Genomic DNA, 10769 nt, shown 5'->3' on the forward strand with positions numbered 1-10769 from the left:
TTTCCCTCCCTCCCTCCCTCTCTCTCTCTCTCCCTCTCTCTCTTTCTCTCCCTCTCCCTTTCTCTCCCTCTCCCTTTCTCTCTCTCTCACTATCTCCCTCTCTTCCCCTTTTCTCTCTCTGTCTTTCTGTCTCTGTCTCTCTGTCTCTGTCTCTGTCTCTCCCTCTCTTCCCCTTCTCTCTCTCTCTCTCTCTCTCTCAATCTCTCTCTCTCACACACACACACTTTTTAAACTCTTACTTTCTGTCTTTTTTTCATTTAAAATTTTTATTTTTAAAAATATTTTTCCTTGTTTCTATAATTTGTTTTCTTTCCCTCCCCTCCCAGAGCCAACAAGCAGTTCCACTGGGTTGTACAAATGGTGTCACTTAATACCTATGTCCATAATATTCATTTTTGCCATCACCTTCTGTCTTATAATCAATACTGTGTATTGGTTCCAAAGCAGAAGAGCAGTAAGGGCTGGGCAATGGGGGCTATTAAGTGACTTGAGGTCACGCAGCTAGGAAGTGTATGAAGCCAGATTTGAACCCAGGACCTCCCATCTCTGGCCCTGAGCTACCTAACTGCCCCCTATGCACATGTACACACATACACACATGCATTCTTACAGCTGAAGGCAATCCCAGGGACATGTTGGTTATAGAAACAAGACCTTAGAGATCATCTAGTCCTATTCCTCATTTACAGATGAGGAAACTGAGCCACAGAGAGGCTCAGCGACTTGCCTAAGGTCACATAGGAATCAGAAGTAGGATATGGTCCAGTTATTTTGATTCTAAAGCCACTGGTCTCAAGGGTGTGGGAGATGGAGAAGGAAGTGGGGATGCAGTCTGGAATTGAGTAATGGAAGGAGAAATGGCTCTGAAAGAGGGACAGGAGGATATGGGGGCTGAGGAGTCCAAACTGAATAGGATGGTTGACATAAATCCTTTGGGAGTAATCAGGTTGAAGACAGTTTTTATCTTCATCTATGCCTGATCCTGTACACAGCAGTAATGGAATGATGCTACTCTGGTTGATGGTGATAACCTAACCCTGCTTCTTCTCTCAGGGGTGCCTGGGAAAATGGCATAGTGGAAAGAACCAATGTGGCATGGTAACTAGAATGCTGGCCTTAAGCTATACCCCTACTGGATTTGTACCCCAAAGAGATAAAAAATGCTTGTACAAAAATGTTTATAGCTGTGCTTTTTGTGGTGGCAAAAAAATTGGAAAACGAGGGGGTGTCCCTAGATTAGGGAATGGCTGAACGAATTGTGGTGTCTGATGGTGAAGGAATACTATTGTGCTGTAAAGAATGATGATCTGGAGGATTTCTATATGAATTGGGAGAACCTCAATGAACTGATGCAGAGTGAAATGAGCAGAACCAGGAGAACATTGTACACAGAAAGTGAAACACTGTGGAACTATCCAATGTAATGGACTTTGCTTCTAGCAGCAATGCAATGATCCAGGACAATTCTGAGGGACTTATGAGAAAGAAACTATCCACATCCAGAGAAAGAACTGTGGGAGCAGAAATGCAGAAGAAAAACATATGGCTTATCACTTGGTTATATGGGGTATAGGATTTGGGGTTTTGGCTTTAAAAGATTATTCTATTAAAAATGAATAATATGGTAACGGGTTTTGAGTAATAAGATATGTATAAACCAGTGGGATTGCTTGTCAACTCCAGGAGCGGGGAGAGAGAGAACTTGAATCATATAACCTTGGGAAAATATTCTAAAAAAAACAAAACTAAATGATTTGAAAAAAAAAAAAAAGAATGCTGATCTTAGGGTCAGAAAACCTGAATTCAAGGCCTGGGTCTAACTCTTACAAGTTGTGCTTCCATGGTCAAGTCAACTCATCTCCCTGGGACTCAGTTACCTCCTCTGTAAAATGGGGGTAATAATCTCCCTCTTTCCCCCAAAAGGAAAGTACTTTGTAGTCTATAGAGTAGCAAAAAAAAAAAAAAAAATGAAAGCTGCTATGAGGAAAAGGGTCCTTGGAATATTTACCTTTCTTCTCTCTGTCCGCCAGGCGCTGTTGCCAGAAACTCCTGAAGGGGGCTATCCCAGTACCAGGCCCTACCAGAATGCATGGGTGGCTGGGATTCTCTGGCAGCTGGAAGCCACTGGCACTAACATTGGGAAAAAGAAATTTGGAATCACAAGTTCTTTAAGGTCCACAAACCCCAGCTCCATCCCTGTTGTCCTCCCCTTGGCTGAGAGAGAAAGAGAGAGAAAGAGAGAGAGAGAGAGAGAGAGAGAGAGAGAGAGAGAGAGAGAGAGAGAGAGAGAGAAAGTAAAAGAAATAGAGCGATGCAATCAGAGAGAACCAGAGACAGAAAGAGACATACTTAGAGAGACAGAGGGAAAGAGAGAGGGACAGGGATGGGGAGATAAAGAAAGAGAGAGAAAGAGTCAGGGAGAGACAGACAAGGAGACAGAGAGAGATACATAGAGAAGAGACAGAGACAGAAAGAGAAGAGAGACAGAGAGACATAAAAAAAGACAGATACTTAGAGAGAAAGAGCGGGGAGGGAGGGAGATAAAGAAAGAAACAAAGAAAGAGAGAGGAGAGACAGAAAGGGACAGACAGGGGAAAAGAGAGAGGAGAGAGAGGGAGAGAGAGACAGAGAGAAAGAGACAGCGATAGAGACAGAGAGGGACAGATACTTAGTGAGACAGAGAGGGAGATAAAGAAAGAAAGGAGAGACAGACAGAGTCAGCAAAGCAGAGACTGAGAAAGAGAAAGAGAGAGAAAGGAAGGGTGGGAAGGTACTATAATGTGTCCATTTCTTCTGGGTCTGACTTCTATGGAGGCCCTGAAGGGCTGGTAACATCCCAGATTTCCTTCACCTGGGCCTTCAATCCATGCCAGGGGCCTCACCTGCGCACAAAGCAGGGCACAGTCTCCTGGAGCTTCAGGTCACTGAGCCATGTGCTGCAGACTCCATGGTGGACAGGGCCCTGACCATCTAGGAGAAAAGAGAGAAAATGCTGGGTGAGGCAGTGGGGCTTTCTCAATCCTTCCCACAATGTCGAGGAGTCCAGAATGGATCAAGAGGTACCTTGATTCACATAGTTTCTGACCTTCCAAAGACCACCTTCTCACCCCTTCTAAGCTCTTTTATTTGCAATCTTTCCTCCCCAGTGATGCCGCATGACAAATTGCAAAGGACACTTGACTGCTCAAAAGAGTCAGGTGGACTGGGTTCAGATCTTACTTCTGCCACTTGGGCAAGTCATTTCCCCTCTCTAGCCTCAATCTCCTCCTCTGTAAAAGGAGGATAACAAGAGGCACCATCTCCTTTACAGGGCAGTTGTCAGGATAAAATGAGATATTGTGTGTAGGTTAGTAGCCTTTACTAACTTGAAGTGCTATGGAAATCCCAATTATTCTTATGTTTCAGAGGGAAGTAGAATTTGAACCCAAGACTCCCTCAAGCCTTTACTGGTTCACTCCAAATCTATGCCATCTGCCTTGTTTGTTGGGCCACCATAGAGACCTTGCGAGAGTCTTCCCTTCAGGGCATTTTCTGTGGCTCTTCCTTAGAGTCTAAACTTTATCCCAACAAAGATGGCGGCATGTTGGGACTGGATGAGCTGATGCTCCATGGAGCAGAAAGGCTGGCCCTCAGTCGTTGGGGCTCTTACCTCTGGTCTGGTAAGTGACCACAGCCACAGTCAAGTGGATTTCTTTGGGGTTGAGGTCCTGGGACGAGCTTATGGAATAGTAGCGGGGCTTAAGCAGAGGCAATTGTGTGAGCAGAAACGTGGCTGGAATCTGGATAGAGGGAAAGGCTTCCAGCACCTCCAGGAACGTGGGGCTGTTGGTGAACTTCCATTTATTGTATTCTGAGGTCTGAAATCCAAAGACTGTGTTAGAGACTTGCTGGAGCTCCCCTTGGTGCTGAGCAAGTTTGGTCAGGAGTCATTCATTTAGTTAAAAAAAAACCACCTTCCATCTTAGAATCAATACGGCATATTGGTTTCAAGGCAGAAGAGTGGTAAGGGCTAGGCAATGGGAATTAAGTCACTTGGTCAGGGTCACACAGCTGGGAAGTGTCTGTGGTTAGATTTGAATCCAGGACCTCTTGTCTCTAGGTCTGGCTCTATCCTCTGAGCCACCTAGCTGACCCTCTCTAGTTATAGTTCTAAATGATCTCTGACTCAGTAATGGGAGGCCCTGGATTCAAATCCAGCCTTAGACTCTTCCTAGCTGTATGACCCTGGGCAAGTCACTTAACCCCCATGGCTTAGCCCTTACTATTCTGTCTTGCAACCAATTGATTCTAAGACAGAAGGTAAGGGCTTAAAAAAACCCAAAACTATGACGAGGGCACAGTGATTGGAGCTTTGCCTCAGGATAATAAAATTTAGAGGGTACTAACAGCACCCACATTCTACTAGTCTCAATGGTCCATGTCTCAGCTAAACTTCACACCTCTCCTAGGACACAACTCTGCATATTGAGGGCCTTTAATAAATTCTCAAGAGTAGGATGAAAACACTCTCTTCTCCTCCCATAATTCCTACTAATATCACAAATCCACAAACTTTTTTTAATGACCCTACTAAGTGCCAGGCAAAAATGACACAGTCCCTGCCTTTAAGGGGTTTATGTTTTATTGACTCCTTAAACCTGCTTCAAAAATCCCCCCCTTCCCACCCTCACCCCCTTAAGTGCTAGACATGAAACGATCTCTGTTCCTTTTCTTCTGCTAAGAATATCAATACAGCCAGTGGGATGCATTAGCTTCCTTCCTCCCCACCCCTTTTCACAAAATATTAAGACTACAGTCCACCCAGGTTTTCTTTCCTGTATCTGTCTTGTCTGCTGTCTTGAACTGGATGGCTGCTAGTAAGCAGGAACTGGCCTTGTAAACCAACTTTTTCCAAAGCCTTGGGTTCGGGCAGGCCCTAGTGCAATACCTTAGGCACAGGGCATCCCCCTGAGCTCCTGGGTCATCCTCGAAAGGCTGAACCAGAGGGGGCAGCCAGATGGCTCAGTGGATTGAGAGCCAGACCTAGAGATGGGAAGTCCTGGGTTTAAATCTGACCTTAGACCCCCTGGGCAAGTCACTTAACCCCACTGCCTAGCCCTTCCTGCTCTTCTGCCTCGGAACCAATACACAGTCTAAGATGGAAGGGAAGGGTTTAAAAGAAAGAAAAGGCTAAACCTGAGAACAGGGTGTCTCCTTTGGTCTCAGACCATCATTTCTTCTGCCTGTCACCCTGCAAAGAGGCCAAACAGGAGAGCATCCTTCATAGTTCATGGCAAGACGTTTGCCCTTTCTCTAGTTGTCCCCTACAGGAAAATCTGTATTGACGTCCACAATTGAAACCATCCAATTGACTTCCTACCAGTCCAGAGCAGAGGCTGACTACTAATTGAGGAGTCCAAAAACAATGGGTGAGAAAATACCCTTCATAACCTTCCAAAGTCTCTTCTAAAGACGTTTATGGGATCCCTGAGTGCAGAGAGCTAAACTTAGAGAAGAGCTAAGTCTGTCTTTCTTTTCATGAACCCCCAACTAAAATTTGGCATCTCTTTTAATTATTTAAAGCCGTTCTTCTGAGAAGGGGTCCCTAAAAGGGTCACCAGTTCATGGGTGCAGAAGGCAAAGAAGGTTAAATACTTGTGCCTCAGTGGGCCACCCAAAGGGGTTAACGAGACCAGCCCTGGGGATTTCTCCGTTCCCCACACTTCCATCCCTATCCCAAATCCCAGAAGCACCTGGCACAGAGCCTCCAGCCTCTTCTTCTCTTCCTCTGAAGTGGTCAGCTGAGCCAACTTTCGGAGAAGCAGCTGGGTTGGGGGGGTGGTGATATCCAGGAAATACGTCAGGGCCTGGCTGAGGGAGCAGGGGGGAAGCTTCTTATCGCTGATCCAGTAGTCACCTGGGCAGGGGAGGAAGGAATTGGAAAGGAAGCCTTCAGAGATGGCCAAGAAGTGACTCACCAGAGAGCTTCTGGAGACTCCATAAAGAGTGAGAGGTGGGAATTAAAGAGGGAAAGCTGGGCAGAGCTGAAGCCCATCACCCAGAGGAGTCTGATCCATTTCAGATGACAGATGCAGGTCCGACGCCTTCAGCCTCTTTGACACGGCCCTCTGGAACCCTGTTTAATACCCTCTTGAAGAGAAGGACCCAGACTTTCCAGCCTGTACTCCATAAAGATTTTGCTATAGAAAAACGTTGTGGCTTGATCACATGGGTTGATAGGAATATGATTGGGGATATTGACTCTAAATGATCACCCTAGTACAAATATCAATAATATGGAAATAGGTCTTGATCAATGGCACATGTAAAACCCAGCAGAATTGTGTGTTGGCTATGGGAGGGGGTTGGGGAAAGGGGAGGTAAAGTACACGAATCATGTAACCATGGGAAAATTTTCTAAATTAATTAATTAAATAAAATCTCCCCCTCCTCCAAAAAAAACCCCCAAAAGTTGTCTTTTGTATGAGAAGGGGATGCAACTGACCCATCACAGGAGAGATAGTGTGTTGCGATTGGTTTTTTTCCCCCTCAGGACAAATTATAGGGCAATAGACATAGAATTGGGTAAGACCTAGCTTGGCCCTTTCATTTTAGAGATGAAGAAATAGTGTTCCAGAGAAATTGGGTGGCCTGCCCAAGGTCATGCAGAGAAGAGTGGGCATCCAAAGCGAGATTTGAACCCAAGTCCACCTCTCTTTTCTCCTCCACCACATTGTATCCTGGTTTGGGTTGAACTTGCCACACTCTAACTCAATTTCCCTTTAGACAAGTAGACAGGTTGGGATGAAGCCCAAGATATGAATAAAACAGTTTCCCCATCTACAAAGAGGAAGAATCATCCCTTCTCCCTATGTCATGTGCGAGGTATGAAGATAACACAAGGTATTAGACAGGAAAGCAATTTAAATGGAAAGTACCAGATTTTTTAAAAAATGGATCCATCATTTTATTAGCAAAGGGAATGTATTGTAAGGAAATTCCCTCCTTCAATGCAGTTTGGTAACCATTCTGCATTTTAGTCTTAGAAAGTTTTCTGGGGCTCTCACCGATGACTTGACTTGCCCAGGGTCATACAGCCAAGAGATATCAGAGATTGGCCATGAACCCAGTACTTTCTAATTCCAAAGTCAACTCTCTATCCATTTCAGTAAGATTTGTTGTTGCTGCTGCTGTCCTGTCATTTCAATTGAGTTTGACTCTTTGTGACACCATTCAGGGGTTTTCCTGGCAGAGATACTAGAGTGGTTGGCCATTTCCTTCTCCAGCTCATTTGACAGATGAATGAACTGAAGGCAACAGGGTTAAATGACTTGCTCAGGGTCACACAGATAGTGAGGATCTGAAGCTACATGTGAACTCATGAAGATGAGTCTGCCTGGTTTTAAGTCCAGTGCTCTATCCTTTATGCCACCTAGCTGCCCAGACTAAGCCAGATAACCTCTCTTTTTTGGGGGGGAGGGAAGGTTCTAAAGAACTTTGTTTTATTTTTTTTCGTATGTATGTTTTATTTTGGGGGGATGGGGGAAGGAGCTGGCACAAGGACCAAATTCCTTTCCATTCAACTGGTTAGTAATATTACCTCCCTCCCCAATCTTCATGAGGACCCAGTATAATTACTGAGATATGGAGCTTTGTAACTACAAAGTTTGGGGTGAGCATAAACTATATGGAAAATTAGGTGGTTGGTCCAACTCAAGAGGCACATGGTCTAGTGCAGAGATGGTGAACCTTTTAGAGACCGAGTGTCCAAACTACAACCTCACGCTCCATGTGAGCCTCCTCCTTACTCCAGACAGGGAGAAAGCACTCCTATTGTGTTGCTGAGCAGAGGGGCAGGTGAAGTGAGTAATGCCCTCAGACTTTGTGGAGACGGGGAGAGGAGTAGCTCTCTTTGGCACGTGTGCCATAGGTTCACCAACATGGGACTAGTGGATAGAGTCCTGGGCTTAGAGATAAGAAGACCTATGTTCAAATTCCACCTCTGACATTACATTTACATGTGAGTGAGTCATTTAATCTCTATATACCTTAAGCAATTACCTAGTCACAGATGGGTAGCCCTGATAGAGTACCTCTGTACAAACTCCACCTCTGATGCTTTCTACATTTAATGGCACTTCTGGTCTTTAGCCCTTAGCTTCTTTCCACGTAAAATAAGAGAGTTGGACTCCATGACCTCTGAGATCCCTTTCAGCTCTAAATCTATCATCTTAGGAAGATTCCAGAGAGACAGGTGTTTCTTCCCCAGCTCTCCCTAGCAGGCAGGTTATTTCCCAAGGAAACTCTTGTTGGCCTTCCAGGCATTTTTACTAGAATTTTACAAGATGGTCATTTACAAGGCTCATCCACCCACCCCAGCCTGGGAAAGAGTCCCTCCCTAACTAACCCAGGGTAGGCAGAAAGACATGCAAACATGCAGTGAAGCCTTTGGGCTGAAGGACCAGTGTAGATGTCAGAGTGACAGGCTAAAACTCTTGGATAAGGAAGGGGCTAGTGTCCTACCTTTGTCCCTTGGGAAAGAGCTTACCATTTTCATTCCGGATTTGTAGGCAGAAGGGTTGGTGAGGTGATGGGCCGTCCTTTACTCGCTCTATAATACCCTGAACTAGGGTGGGCTGGTTGCCAGGAAAAACCCCAAGATGTTCTCCTGGTGCATAATTCAAATTCTGGTTTCCTTCAGCGTAAAGTTTAATGAGGAGGGTTGCCCGGCTAAGAGAGAGCAAGAAAGCCACGGTGACATCAGTAGGATTTCCTTTGTGGCTTGGGGATGGGTGGACCCTTTTAGCTCCTGCTTCCCCAGGAAATGTGCCCATCCCTCCGCCCATCAACCTGACCCCCTGGACTAATACAGAAAAAGAGCTACTTCCAAATACCTGATGGTTAAAGGAGTGACTGAGTCTCAGGGGGTCAGGGAGTTGCCCTCAGAAGATAGATGCTGCTTGGGAAGACTTTGGGGTTCCCAGAAGGGGCCAAAGGCTCCATTTACTGGACATTTTCACCAAGTGAGTGGTTTGTTCATAAGTTCTAGGAACAGATTATCTCACCCTACCTAGTAGAGATCTTTTCCTAGAAAAATGACCCATTTAAACAAATAAATGGAATATTGGGAAGAAGGCTTGGAAGGGTATTTTTAGGGGGTGGGAGGGTGGTCCTAAATCAAGCACCATCCTGTTAGAGAAAAGGGTAGCTTTCAAAATTCATGGGCCAGGGGTAGCTAGGTAGCTCAGTGGATAGAAAGCCAAGCTTAGATGCAGGAAGTCCTGGATTCAAATCTGACCTCAGACACGTCCTAGCTGGGTGACCCTGAGCAAATCGCTTAACCCCAACTGCCTACCCTTACCACTCTTCTACCTTGGAACCAATACACATTATTGATCTAAGATAGAAGGTAAGGGTTAAAAGTCATGGGACATCGAGTAACCAGAATAATGTGAATCCTTAGATGAACTACAGTGCTCATTCGGGGCAGTCTGATTTCCTTGACACACTATTTCCGAGAATACTTAATGGATCCCTGGTATAGTGGAAGGTGCTGAATTTGGAGCCAGTGGGCTGAGGCTTTTGAAGACTGCTTCTGCTGCTCACTCCCTGTATCACACCAAGAAAGTAAATCCATTTGGACTTTGTTTACTCATCTGTAAAATGGGAGGTTTGGACAAGGGACTTCGGAGACCCTACCTGTTCTAAATCTGTGATCCTAAGAAGTAAAGGAGTCTGTATGTCTCTGTTTCCCTTTCTGGTGGCAGGACTTCAATCATTTTCCAGCCAGATAATGAGCCCCATGACTGCTGAGAATCAGTGACACAATGTTTGGTGGCCATAGGAAATTATGGGCTAAGCCTTGACTTTCTGGGAAGTTACAGATGCCCTGCTGGGATGCTGATGGGCCCCTGAAATGAATCAAACTCACCCCCTTTCCTTCTTTTCAAAGGATCACCCAAGGTAATCTCATCTAAGCCCCTCATTCTACAGAGGAGGAAACTGAAGCTTATATGTATATATATATATATATATATATATAAATGTAAAGCTATATAATATACTATACGTTTTTTTTTTAAAAAAACCTTTACCTTCCACCTGAGAATCAATACTGTGTATAGGTTCTAAGGCAGAAGAGTGGTAAGGGCTGGGCAAAGAGGGTTAAGTGACTTGCCCAGGATCACATAGCCAGGAAGTGGCTAAGGCCAGATTTGAACCCAAGACCTCCCATCTCTAGGTCTGGCTCTCAATCTTCTGAGCCACCAGCTGCCTCTCACATAGCAGATTCTTACTCCATTTAATTGGTTGACTAATTTGATTTCTCTTTGCTTTTGCTCATTAAAAAGCTAAATTCCTCTAAATCACTTTTGTAATCCTATTCCATATCAGAATGTGTCGGCACCGTACCTGGATTTGAGACTCTGCAGATTCTGTCTCGATTTGAGCTTCATGGAAAACACATTCTTGGCATGCATGTTGCTAAGGGCTACGGTAGAAAGAAATGTAATTAATGCAGGATTTGCTTCAGTGTGGCAGTATGGGAAGGGAAGGTCAGGGGTATCATCATCTATTTTCTCAGGCTCCTCTTCAATGAGGGATCTTGGTGGCCTCAGGAGAAGAAGGCAGGATAAACTGAAGGTCATCAGATAGGCACAGGAGTACTGAAGCAATATTGTGGTGAGATTGTAGGTGATCACCATGCTTAGAGCCCCAGCACACCTCTTTTCTACAACCCTGCTAGCATGTCTCACATGGAGCTAGGAGTATCCTGGAGCTTGGTCAAACCC

At 45.1% G+C, this 10769-nt stretch overlaps 1 protein-coding gene across 1 annotated transcript in view; it reads right to left on the reverse strand.

Annotated features, from left to right (window-relative positions):
* Positions 1-10769, reverse strand: part of NOS2 (nitric oxide synthase 2) — a 61506-nt gene that overhangs the window by 6557 nt on the left and 44180 nt on the right. The window contains exons 19-23 of the mRNA XM_044676252.1: positions 8528-8709; positions 5733-5896; positions 3650-3857; positions 2883-2970; positions 2009-2130 (exon numbers count right to left, since the gene is read on the reverse strand). Coding sequence (XP_044532187.1) covers positions 2009-2130; positions 2883-2970; positions 3650-3857; positions 5733-5896; positions 8528-8709 — 764 coding nt within the window. The remainder of the gene's footprint in view (positions 1-2008; positions 2131-2882; positions 2971-3649; positions 3858-5732; positions 5897-8527; positions 8710-10769) is intronic.

The sequence above is a fragment of the Gracilinanus agilis genome, chromosome 4, assembly GCF_016433145.1.
Source record: "Gracilinanus agilis isolate LMUSP501 chromosome 4, AgileGrace, whole genome shotgun sequence".
Lineage (NCBI taxonomy): Eukaryota > Metazoa > Chordata > Mammalia > Didelphimorphia > Didelphidae > Gracilinanus > Gracilinanus agilis.